The sequence below is a fragment of the Balaenoptera musculus genome, chromosome 13, assembly GCF_009873245.2.
Source record: "Balaenoptera musculus isolate JJ_BM4_2016_0621 chromosome 13, mBalMus1.pri.v3, whole genome shotgun sequence".
NCBI classification, from domain to species: Eukaryota; Metazoa; Chordata; class Mammalia; order Artiodactyla; family Balaenopteridae; genus Balaenoptera; species Balaenoptera musculus.
In genome coordinates, this window is record NC_045797.1 from 69,961,307 (window position 1) to 69,974,117 (window position 12,811).

Below are 12,811 nucleotides of genomic sequence, written 5' to 3' on the forward strand. Positions count from 1 at the left end.
ATGAAGTTAAAGACAACTAAGTGCTACTAGAGCCATCTTACAGAAAAAAACTGAACAAACCTTTTGGCCAACCCAATGCCTTTAATTTTTTGAGGACCTGCTATACTATTTCCCATCGCATCTGCACAATTTTACATTCCCATCGACAGTGCACAAAGGTTTCAATTTCTCCATATCCTCACCAACACTTGTCATTTTCAGGTTTTTTAATAGCAGCCATCCTATTGGGTGTGAAGTAGCAGCTCACTGTAGTTTTGATTCACATTTCCTCAACAGTGACGCTGAACATCTTTTCATGTGCTCATTGGTCATTGTATATCTTCTTTAGAGAAATATCTATTCAAATTATTTGCTCATTTTTATTTTTTTTATAAATTTATTTTATTATTTTATTTATTTTTTCTGGCTGCGTTGGCTCTTCGTTGCTGCACTCAGGCTTTTCTCTGGTTGCGGCGAGTGGGGGCCACTCTTCATTGCGGTTCACGGGCTTCTCATTGTGGCAGCTCCTCTCGTTGTGGAGCACGGGCTCTAGGCATGTGGGCTTCAGCAGCTGTGGCACGTGAGCTCAGCAGTTGTGGCGCGTGGGCCTAGCTGCTCTGCAACAGGCGGGATCCTCCCGGACCAGGGATCAAACCCGTGTCCCCTGCACTGGCAGGCGGACCCTCAACCACTGCACCACCAGGGAAGCCCTTTGGCTCATTTTAAAATTGGGTTTTCTAGCTCTTGAGTTGTAGTTCTTTATATATTATGGATATTAACCCTTTATATGATTTATATTTTCCCCAATTCCGTAGGATGCTTTTTCACTGTGTCCTTTGATGTAGAGAAGTTTTTAATTTTTATGAACTCCGATTTTTTTCTCTTTCCTGTTCTTTTGGTGTCATATCCAAGAAATCATTGCCAAATCCAGTATCATGAAGCTTTCCCCATTTCCTTCCAAGAGTTTTATAATTTTAGCTTTTATGTTTAGGTCTTTGATCTGTTTTAATTTCTGTATATGGTGTAATGCAGGGGTCCAACTTCATTATTTTGCATGTGGATATACAATTTTCCCAACACCATTTGTTGAAAAGACTGTCCTTACCACACTAGTCTTGGCACTCTCCTCGAAAATAATTCAACTGTATGTGAATTTACATCTGGGCTCCTTTTTAAGCTATTAACTAAACCCCAGATTTCACCAGTTTTTTTTTATTACTGTCCGTATTCTGTTTTAGAATCCAACCCAGGATACTACATTACATTTAGTTCTCGTGTCTCTTTCGCCTCCTCTGGTCTGTGACAGTTTCTCAGTATTCTTTTATTTTTCATGACTTTGATAGTTTTGAGTACTGGTCAAGTATTTTGTAGAATGTCCCTCAATTTAGTTTTGCCTGACGTTTTCTCATGAATCGACTAGGTTATGAGTACTTGGAAAGAATACCACTACGGTGAAGGGCCCTTTTGATTACCTCATACCAGGAGGTCTGTGATATCCACATGACAGCACCGATAACAACCTTGGTCATTTGGTTAAACTAGTGTTTGCCAGGTTTCTCCACTGTGAGGTTGCCTTGTTTTCTGCCTTCACACTCTATTTACTGAAATTGAGTCATTAAGTCCAGCCCACACTCAAGAGGGGAAGGGCTTGTTCCACCTCCTGGAGCCTGGGGTCTACACATATTATTTGGCATTCTTCTGTAAGATTTCTCTTTTTTCTTAACTGTTTTGGAAAATATTTTCACCTCGTACGTAGGCATCCTAGAAATGTGCTTAGTTTTGCTTATTTTTAAAACTTTGCTGTGGATGAACATTCGTTATTTACAATATATTGCTATTAGAGAGCGATGCTGCTATCAACACTCTTGTACATGTCTTCTGGTACTCAGGTACAAGTTTCTCCAGGAAATATACCCTAGAGCGGAAAAGCTGGATTATAAACCATGTGTCATATTCAAATGTACAAGATAATGCCAGACTGTTTTCCAAAGTGGTTGTATCAATCTACATTCTCACCAGCAGTGTATAAAAAGTTCCTACTGTTCTACATCCTCACTAACGCTTGGTATTCTCAGTCCTGTTCATTTTTGTCAGTCTAGTAGGTATAAAATAATACCTCATCATGACCTTGGTTTGGTTTTTCTTGATTACTAATGAGCATCTTTTCATGTTTATTCTGCATTTGTACATTATTTTCTAAAAAAATACCTGTTAATATCTTTTGCCATATTTTACCATGTTATCTTTCTTCTTTTTTTTTTGGCCTCACCGCATGGCATGTGGGATCTTAGCTCCCCGACCAGGAACTGAACCCGAGCCCCCTGCAGTGGAAGCCCAGAGTCTTAACCACTGGATCACCAGGGAAGTCCCTATCTTTCTTCTTTTTGATTGACAGGAATTCTGTATACACCCTGGATCCTTTGTAAAATATATCTATATCATATATCTCTTGTAAGGTATCGATCATATGCATGATATGATAGAGATATAAAAGATCTATTTTTGATAAGATATATATATGTACATATATATAAAAGATATATATATGCACATCCTTTGTAAGTTACATCTGTATCTTCACCCCATTTGTGGCTTGTCTTTCCACTCTATCATATAAAGAACAAAGGTTCTTATTTCAACATAGGCAAATTTATAGATCTTTTCTTTTATGATAACACTTTAAATGTCTTATTTAAGAAATTCTCCCCGCCCCAACCTAAGGGTCATAGTGGTATTTTTTTCTAAATTTTAAAAAGTTTTTTATCTTTTATATTTAACTTATCTAGAGTTAATACTTGTGATATGTAAATATAATGGTTTGCAGTATTAAAACTCACATTAGGTGTAATTCACCAATGAAATCATGGGGAAATAAATCTGGGACTCTCAAATAACCTTTTAAGAGGTTAGCACTTGCTCCCTTGCCCAATCTGTCCCTGAACTAGAGTATGATTCTGATTGCCAGTAACTTTCATAGACCTAAATGAAATTCACATGAATGGTTGCAACTGAGACTTTTGCTTCTGCAATGCACTAGCATACATGTTATTTAATGCAGTTTGGTTGTCAAAAAACTCAGAGAATTTTTAGTATGTTGACTAAATTTTTGAAATTTCTTTACATTTCATTAAACCCGGCAAACAGAAACATCTCCAAACAGTAAAATAAATTTATTTCAATTGGGCACTGGGGAAAAAATGGTGTTATTCTAAAGCAGGACCTTCTTTATGTTCCTAGCAGCTTCATGGTTGACTAAAATGGTTAGAAGTTACAAATGAGTAATCCAAGGCAAAATCTGTCCCTAAGCCAAGAGAACCACCTTTTACCTCTAATAAAACAAGGCAAATGGTTCTCTGATACTTCTCTACTTTATTAAGGTTAACCAACATGGTATTTATATATCTAAACATTTACTGTAAATTTTCAGTGATGTTTAGATTCTGAATTACCTTTCCATAATTAAGTTAAATTTAGGCACATTGGTTTGTATTTTATAGAAAACATTTATCTTTAGGTCACAAATAGGAATGAGCTATAATTTGCAGATGTTACAAAGGTGATTCCAAATCTCAGCTAAATTCTTTCCAAAATTGCAACCACTCATTCAGTCTTTCATAAAAATAGAGACCAAACACAACTGCTTAAACTTATCACTGTTGAGAGATTCTGGTAACTAAGAAATTCCTGAAAGAGTAATAAGCCGTGATTATTGGAAAGCTCAGAACACTGGAAAGGCTTAACTGCAAAGTACTTAACAGAAGGCCACAAATTTTGTTTTCCTAAGAGGAGCTAGGAACTATAGATGTCACTGAGTAGTGCATTGAAATGGCATTGCCTAGGGTGAGTGCTGCACAGAAACTCCAGGTCACCTCCTCTTGATCTATTATTTTGGATAAGCTTCCACTATCATAGCATGGCCCTGTAAAGGAAAAAAAAGTTCAATTAGAGCAGTCAAATGCAATGAATCCAGCCAGTACAGAGGCAGCATAGAACAATGGGAAAAATATAGGCTTTGGAACTTAATCCTGGCTCTGCCATTCAAACACTGTGTGATCTTGGGAAAGTTATTAGCCATTCTGAACCTCAACTTGCTCTCTAAATGGGGTTCATGGTGCCCACTTCAAAGTGTTTTTGTGAGCATCAGATAGCATACAATGTGTGTATGTATACACACACACACACATACATGTATACACATGTGTATCAGAGTCTATCTAGAAGAGTCTGACTCCTAGTAGATGCTCTGTAAGTGGTTACTATTAAAATAAGCCAGAGGGGCTTCTTTAGCTGCATAAAAATAAACGCAATACAGTGACTCCAACAACAGCCTTCTCTCTCTCCTAGATAAGAAAACTGAGGCTTTGAGAGGTTAAGTTACTCATCCAAATCCACAAAGCTATTAAGTAACAGGGCCAGGACTTGAAACCAGATGATTCCAAAACCTGGTCTCTTCTTTACTACTCTATGCAGGTCAAGATGATGATTTGAGGTCCCACAAAGGTAAAAAGGTAGAAAATCCCTTTCCTAGTACTAGGCACAGGGCTATATCCAAGTTATCTCCCTAGTTTAAACCTAGTATAGAAATTAATGATTTCATGAGTCTAAATCCTATCTGATAATCATAGTCATTCTATCTTTTGGACTGCTATCAAACTAGTTAATAGCCTAACTAATCTCCCTGCTTCTAGATTCAATTCAATCCCCACAAATATTAAGCAACTATTATTTATAAGGCACCAAGCTGAACACTGTGTGGGTACAAAGTTTTGCTATATGGTCTGTATCCTCAATCTAATATACACTGTACTTCAAAACAAACTGCTAAATACCTTGATACAGGCACAAGCAAACAAAAGAACATGGACAGGAAGGTTTGACTGACTTGGGGTTGTCCTAGAAGGGCCCATAATAAGGTAGAATATTCCTTTTCCTGTTTTATTTCAACTGTGTTGTTTTCATGTTCCAAATCTTTTATATTGCACTAGATCAGTGGTTCTCAACGGCAGTGATTTTGCTCCCTCCTCTCCCCAGAGGACATTTAGCAATGTCTGGAGATATTTCTGGTTGTCCCAACTGTGTGTGCATGGCAGGTGGGCGGGGGGGTGGTGGGGAGTGAGGGGGGTGGTTTGCTACTGTTATCTAGTGGGTAGAGACCATGTTAAACACCCTACAACACACAGCGCAGTCCCCTCACCCCCAACAAAGAATTATCTGGCCCAAAATGTTACTAGTGCCAAAGCTGAGAAATCCTGATCCACAATGATGGATTCCTCCTTTGATCTAATCATGTTTGTAGCACTCGTTTGGCTCTTGAAGAAACAATGCCACGTTTAATCTAGTCTCTAAGATGCATCATCTCCTTCTTCACTATACTGTAAACGTCTAGAGGTAAATAATAATACTGGATATTATTCTTTGTTCATCCACAAAAGCATCTAGTATTGTGTTATTAATCCTCTATGTGCTAGGTTAAAAAATTAGGGAACAAACACTCAAAACCAAAGGACATTAACCTCTGTGGACTATGCACTATGTACAATGCTATGCATTAGGTACCTCCCTCATTTAAACTTGGCATAGAAAGGTACGAGGGAGGGCTCCAGTCCTGATTTACCATGGTTTTCTGTAAATGAAGTTACACAGATTAGAAAATACTTCTGATTGTGAAGTCTAAAATATTCCAACCTAAAAATAACTGATCCCTTGCTTTTTCAAAGTCTCTGAGAAAAAGCCATAAATAAAGGCTTTTAAATGTAAGATGTTTATACTTTTACATATCTTATTCATCTTGGTCGGTAACAGATAGTTTCTGTTATCTGGAGAAAAATCAAATCTGTTTCCATCAGGGTTGGGAAAAAAAAAAGATTACAACCAGCCTTCCTTTTGGATTTTATTCCCACAGTGAAATGCTATAGCAGGTAGGAAGTTTCGTCAGTAACACAAGTAAAGCAGATAGAAAAAAAATCTGTAGAAAAACATAATTTTCCTCAGCTAAATAGCAAAGGGTTATCCAGAGGCAAATTAATTCTCCATTAAGATATAGTTCAGTTCTCAAGAAAGACTTGGAGAGATTTTATGGATAAGGTCTCATGGTGACTAGATAAATGAATAAAATTTTATTATTAAAGAAGAAAATATATCAAAGTGTGAATAATGATAGTGTCTGATGAGGGGATTATAAGTGATTATAATTTTATTTTCTAAATACTTTTCGTATTTTCATAATTTCCATAAGGAGCATATATAACTTTTATAAACAAAAAACACTATTTTAGGGAAAAAAAATAACTTGGATTTAAATAGATTCTTCCTTTCAAAGTACTATCAGAATTAAAGTTGTACTCCCTCCCCACAAAAATGGGCTGCTTTTTTCCCGGTTGTCTGTCATCAGAAAAATCGCTCTAAGACTGTTTCAAATTAAGCTAAATCAAACATTCTTGAATGAATTTGTTTTGTTTCCAAGAAAATGACTTTCTGGAAGCTCCTATGAAGCTTCTGTGACATACCTGCCCTCCAGCTGCACAGGCGGCAACTAACCCATACTGGCCTCCTTCCTTCTGTAATCTGTTGGCAGCTGCCATGACCAACCGACAGCCAGTGGCTCCAAACGGGTGCCCCAGGGAGAGTGATCCACCCCAGATGTTAAACTTCTCCAAAGGAGGCGATCCAACCTGGCTCCCACAAAAATAGACACAAATATAAAGATGAGTTTACTTAAGAATCAGGCCAGGCTCGTAGTTAACAGGTAGTAATGGCAATAAAGGGAAGTAACTAACTTAAAGACAAATCACAAGTTATTTTACTGCAAAAGAAAGAAATTCTAAATCAATTCTGAAAGCCAAGGGCCCATTTATTTTTCATCTAACATCAGAATGGATGAACAAAGACAACCTAAAATTTTGCTTTTATTTTATTTTTTGTTTTTTAACATCTTTATTGGAGTATAATTGCTTTACAATGGTGTGTTAGTTTCTGCTTTATAACAAAGTGAATCAGCTATACATATACATATATCCCCATATCTCCTCCCTCTTGTGTCTCCCTCCCATCCTCCCTATCCCACCCCTCTAGGTGGTCACAAAGCACCGAGCTGATCTCCCTGTGCTGTGCTGCTGCTTCCCACTAGCTATCTATTTTACATTTGGTAGTGTATATATGTCCATGCCACTCTCTCACTTCGTCCCAGCTTACCCTTTCCCCTCCCCGTGTCAAGTCCATTCTCTACGCCTGCATCTTTATTCCTGTCCTGCCCCTAGGTTCTTCAGAACCATTTTTTTTTTTTAGATTCCATATGTATGTGTTAGCATATGATATTTGTTTTTCTCTTTCTGACTTACTTCACTCTGTATGACAGACTCTAGGTCCATCCACCTCACTACAAATAACTCAATTTTGTTTCTTTTTATGGCTGAGTAATATTCCATTGTATATATGTGCCACATCTTCTTTATCCTTGCTTTTATTTTTTTCTAAAGAATTTCCAGGAGGTATTTTTCAACTAAGAAATAAATATATGTAATGAAACACAAAATTCTTCATAAGAAGCAGCAGCTTTCCTCTTCATATTTTTATTAGCAGGTATTAAAGCTCCAAATATTAAAGTGCTTTGGAAATTCAAACTTTTTTTTGGCTATGCTGCACGGCATGCAGGATCTTAATTCCCCAACCAGGGATCGAACCCGCGCCCCCTGCAGTGGAAGTGCAGAGTCTTAACCACTGGACCACCAGGGAAGTTCCTCGAGCATATTTTTAACCAGAAACTTACCTTGGCTTTTCTACCCATGTAGTTTTGTGCAAACCAATCAGAATCCATGGCTTTCAAATTAGCCAAAATCTGACCCTAGAAAGGAAAATAACTCAATAAGAACCTTGTTAGTAATGTCCCTCAAGGCCTTCTTTGAGTTTGTCTAACTTTAAAGCTAAGCAAATCTTTAGATCAGTTTTCAGTGAATATTTCCTAAAGAAACAATCTGGTACTTTCGAAGGGCCTCAGAGTGATAGCTTCAAAAGGTATGTTTTTCAGCACTGTGTGTGTAGCCCTGGGTTCCTCCCATCATGCCCTTCCCAGCAGTGTAAGTCAGTACTTCAAATATAAAGCTCCACTCTTGTTTTACTCATATTAAATGATTATAGTCCTTTGATATGTGTCTTTAAAGTGACTTACTGAGAAAGCTTCATGAAATTCAAAAGCATCAATATCATTCATTGTTAATCCTGCCTTTTCTAAAACTTTTGGAGTAGCATATGTTGGTCTGAAAAGAAAAAAATAAGTGATACAATATTAAAACTTTAATTTTTAACCTAAGAGCTCCTTCATATTCCCCAAACTGAGTTCTACATAATTATCAGAGTGTCTTCCACTCACTCACTGATTCTACTGTACAAATATTAAGTGTTGGTGATACAATATTAAACTGAACAGACATGGCCTCTGCCCTTTGCAGTTGATATTCTGGACTCAGAGAAATAGATAATAAGCAAGTAAACAATTAACGAGAAGGACAACTTAATAATATGAAGAGCTAGAAGAACACAGAGTTCAAAGGGCAGAGCATCAGAAGGGGCGTGGCTAGTTAAAGGACATAATGGAGGCTAGTGAGGGTAGAGCTTCGTGAGGGAGGGAGAGGAGTCTAAACATTAGGAGGCTTTTATAAAAAGCTATTCTGAAGACTGTTGCAGAGTGTGCGGTAATATGAAAAAAATGCTTATGACATCTTAATGTAAAACAAGAACACAAAATTGTATATATATTGTAATTATAAGTCAAAAAGTATAGGAAAAAGTGGAAAAGACTCCAAAACTATAAAATGATAAAGCAACATAAAAGATTATTATTATTTAAAAAACCCAACTCACAAGCCAATTATGAACTCAGGGCTTAATGTACTTTAAAATCTATGTAAGAAACATTGGTAACCAAATATTTTTCATTATAATCCTAGGATATACACTGCTACCTACCCAAGTAAAAGCTGATCTTTTGGATCCTGAGACACGTACATGAAATCCCTAGGTAAAAAAATAGAGGAGTTAGCTCTAGTACTAAAATAAAGAAACCAGAGGCAATTTATTTGAACAATTACTTTACCTCAAATATGCCTTCGGCTTATAACCCATGGCCAGAGCTTTTTCCTCTGCCAAAATCAGCACTGCAGATGCACCATCGGTCTGAAATGTTGACCGGAACAAAAATGTTAAATTCTGCAGCCTCTCTGGTGGTCTTTCTTCAGCCACCTTCTATGCCCTGTTCCTAAATCTACCAACCAGTGACACTTATACAGTGCCTCTATATAACAAAACCTTTTCATTTTATCCATTGTTAAGTCACAACGCAAACACACACACCGACCCACTTTTGGAAGACGAGGGTAGAAGAGCCTATTCAGAAAGTACCGTAATTATCAAAATGGATGAGGAGAATAGGTAACTCTAGAAATATGTGTTCATGATAAACTAAGTTTTTTGCTTTTAGTGCAGAATATGAGGAATTTTATGAATTAAAACAATCTCCAAAAAAATCTCTTGTTTACTGATTTATTTTTACATTTTCTGGACTGTTTCCCAGCTGCTTCCTGCCTGTGGCTTCGAGGTGATTTTCTTCTATTTACAGACTATAACAATGGGAGAAGAAGAAATAGGTAGATAGCTGAGAACATAAGAACCATGGCCTTCCCTCTCTGGACCTACCCCACATGCTTTTTTCCAACTGACAACTGAGAAGTTGGGGGACAAAGAAGTACCACTCACAAAAGCCCTTTACCATTGCTTCAAAAGAAAGAGCTCAAAAAAAAAAAAAAAAAAATCCAAAATTCCAAAGGAAAGGAAACTACTCTCTAAAATTTGCAAAATCAAAACAATTTCTACCACATCAGACCATATTTTTATAACTCAGTAATTTTGAAGAGGCTATGTAGCCACTACCGATAGGCGGGCATAAAGTCTGGAAACACAGGTGACTATACATAATGATATCACATCAATAATATATTCAATGCGCAGTTGTGCAAAATTGCAGTGAATGTGGTGCGTTAACAAAATCTCTGAAAATCCATGTATTTGTGATGCATTACCTCTGATGATTCGTGTTTCTGATTTTTGATGAATAAACCTGAACCTTTTGCACACCCCACAAATAATCAAGGGGGTTCAGATCTGCCAAGAGTGTAACCCATACCATATGGCCCTATCATCCAACTTGGTTTTGGAAATAATCACCTAACCAGCCCTTCACCACTCAGGCTTTACAGAGTGGTACACCATCGTGTTGGAACCACTTCAGGCACCCTTGCCCGAGCTCAAGAGCAGGCATTAAATCATCATTTACCAAAGTCAAATATGTCAAACATTTGCCTATGTTTCTAGACTGTATATCTGGGTAGAGGAGTTACACTGTAAAAGAAACATTGACCAGATGAACTATATCCAGAAGACTACACCCAAGGCAGTAGGAGAAGGGAAACCACATCTCCCAAGCAGAAGCAGAATCAGCAGGGACATTCAATTGAGGAGAAGAAAAAAAACCCAAGCAAGAATATGAAGCTACCTGCATATAAGTAAAATAACAACAACAGAAAACGAGGGTAGATTTATTCCATGATGCTTATAGGAAAGTAATTTGGGGGCCGGCATAAAACATAATTTTCTAACAATCAGAGCTAGGAGAAGTATCTTGTCACTCTCTCTGCCTACTTTCCAAGTCTTACATGACTCCCTGAATTCATATCCTATGTTCCAACCAAGCTTTTCCCCAAAGAGGTCCTTGCTCTCATAACTCATGATTTTGCATTTGCTGTTCCTTTTGCCTAGAATGCCGTTTATACACCACTTGAATTGGCTTGTACTCGTCCTTCAAGATTCTCTGAGCAAGGGTCACCTCCTCTAAGAAGCCTCTTTGACTCACCCATCTATGTATCTTCCCCAAGAGCCTATGCTTATAGTCTTCACAGCACTTTCTCACTACATTACAATAAACTGTTCTTTTTATCTCCAGTGCCTAGCACAGGCAGTCAAAGTTTTTTGACTGCTGAAGTGCCTGAAGAGAACAGCTTTTTGTATCAGAATGGTGACTGGGTCAGGAGACTTCTATGGCTTTAAAAGCTATAAGTCTATTTTAATATTATCTTTGTAATGAAGAAGTATATTTTTAAGTCTCTATTCATAATACACACAAATACCTCTATTTCAGGCTTTTCTATTGAGAGTACACAAATATAAAAGATCACTAGTAAACACATATAGCACACATAGTTACCAGAAAAGAAGAATTTGCAGCTGTCACTGTGCCATAGGGCTTGATGAATGCAGGTTTTAGTTTGGCCATTTGCTCCAGGGAGGAAGGACGAATGCCATTATCTTGAGTAACTGTATCTTTTCCTATAAAAATATGAAGTTTTTAACTCTAAGGCACAACAAGCATTATATATCTTCTCCAGAGAAATACACCTTAAAAATTACAAGAACAAATAAAATGTAAACCACAGATATTCACTAAAAAGAAAGCCTTTTATAGTTATCAAGATATTACCAAATTTGAAAATAAATTCTTAAGACTTCTGGGAAATAATCTAAATGATTTAACATTAGAAAGGATACCCTATTTTCTTAAGATATTCATTCACATTTGGCTCTTCTATACAGAAGAGATATGAATGAAGAATTTTAAAAACAGGCATGCACATAAGAACTAAAACATATCTGCAAGATCTAAAGGAGACATAAAAACTTCTCTTTTTAAAGTTTTACCAGGGACTTCCCTGGTGGTCAAGTGGTAAAGAATCCACCTTCTAATGAAGGGGACGCGCGTTCCAGCCCTGGTCAGGGAACTAAGATCCCACGTGCCTTGGGGCAACTAAGCCTGCGCACCACAACTACTGAGCTCGCGCGCCTCAACGAGAGAGCCTGTGTGCCGCAAACTACGGGGCCCACGCGCTCTGGAACCCACGCACCACAACTACAGAGCCCACACACCCTGGAGCCCGTGCACCACAACTAGAGAGAAAAAACCCACATGCCACAACTAGAGATAAGCCTGCGCGCCACAACGAGGAGCCCGCATGCCTCAACAAAGATCCCGCGTGCTGCAACTAAGACCCGACACAGCCGAAAATAAATACATAAGTAAATAATAAAATAAAATCTTTAAAAAAAAAATGTTTACCTACTGTTACAACAAGGATTGAAACTTGAGTCCATGTTTAAGAATAAAGGCTGAGTGTTTTGGAAAGAGAACCATCATATTTACTGGAAAGTCACTCGGGGTCTTTGGAGTTTTGGAAGAAATTCAGAACTCCCTAACAAATATCAAGAACATTAAGAGCACTCTCCTCTACAAAGTTAAGCAAACTGTTTTACCTGGTACTTTGAAGGGCACGACATCAGAAAGGAGTCCTTCATCCTGTGCCTTTCTGGCCAGGCTGTGTGAGCGCAGTGCATACTCATCCTGTTCCAGCCGAGAAATAGCGAAGGCGGCAGCCAGTCGGTCTGCAGAGTGGCCCATGGTCTCATTGGTGGAGAACTCGGCCACTGCTGGAAGCTGGGAAAGGAGATATTCAGGACCAGGCACACTGTTAACGGGTGCTATACCACACCTAGGGTTATTTGGGAAAGTTAAAGTCTACTATCAATCAAGACCAAGACAAGGGAAGTTCTTTCTGAGCAGGGCATCTCTAAAAAGGGCTTACAAATTCAAATCTTCAAACCACTATTTTTTCTTTCTTTCCATCTGAACCAAATAATTAACCTCTCCCTGTAACTAACAGAATCTGCAACTGCTAGAGCATAACTGAACGCATGCTGTCTTCCCTAAGTCTAAAATCTCTGCAATAGGATGCTT

The 12,811-nt window shown here is 37.9% G+C and overlaps 1 protein-coding gene across 4 annotated transcripts in view; it reads right to left on the reverse strand.

The window, feature by feature from the left end:
• Nucleotides 1-3,130: 3,130 nt before the first annotated feature.
• Nucleotides 3,131-12,811, reverse strand: part of HADHB (hydroxyacyl-CoA dehydrogenase trifunctional multienzyme complex subunit beta) — a 37,337-nt gene continuing 27,656 nt past the window's right edge. For 2 of the 4 annotated variants that reach the window (XM_036873220.1, XM_036873218.1), the window contains 8 exons: nt 12,331-12,511; nt 11,231-11,352; nt 9,068-9,147; nt 8,941-8,988; nt 8,144-8,231; nt 7,745-7,819; nt 6,486-6,650; nt 3,131-3,898 (listed from right to left, as the gene is read on the reverse strand). In XM_036873220.1, the coding sequence (XP_036729115.1) occupies nt 3,863-3,898; nt 6,486-6,650; nt 7,745-7,819; nt 8,144-8,231; nt 8,941-8,988; nt 9,068-9,147; nt 11,231-11,352; nt 12,331-12,511 (795 nt within the window). In that variant the 3' untranslated portion in view covers nt 3,131-3,862. Of the gene's footprint in view, nt 3,899-6,386; nt 6,651-7,744; nt 7,820-8,143; nt 8,232-8,940; nt 8,989-9,067; nt 9,148-11,230; nt 11,353-12,330; nt 12,512-12,811 lie in introns of those variants that run through there. The other 2 variants (XM_036873219.1, XM_036873217.1) reach the window with 1 other exon arrangement.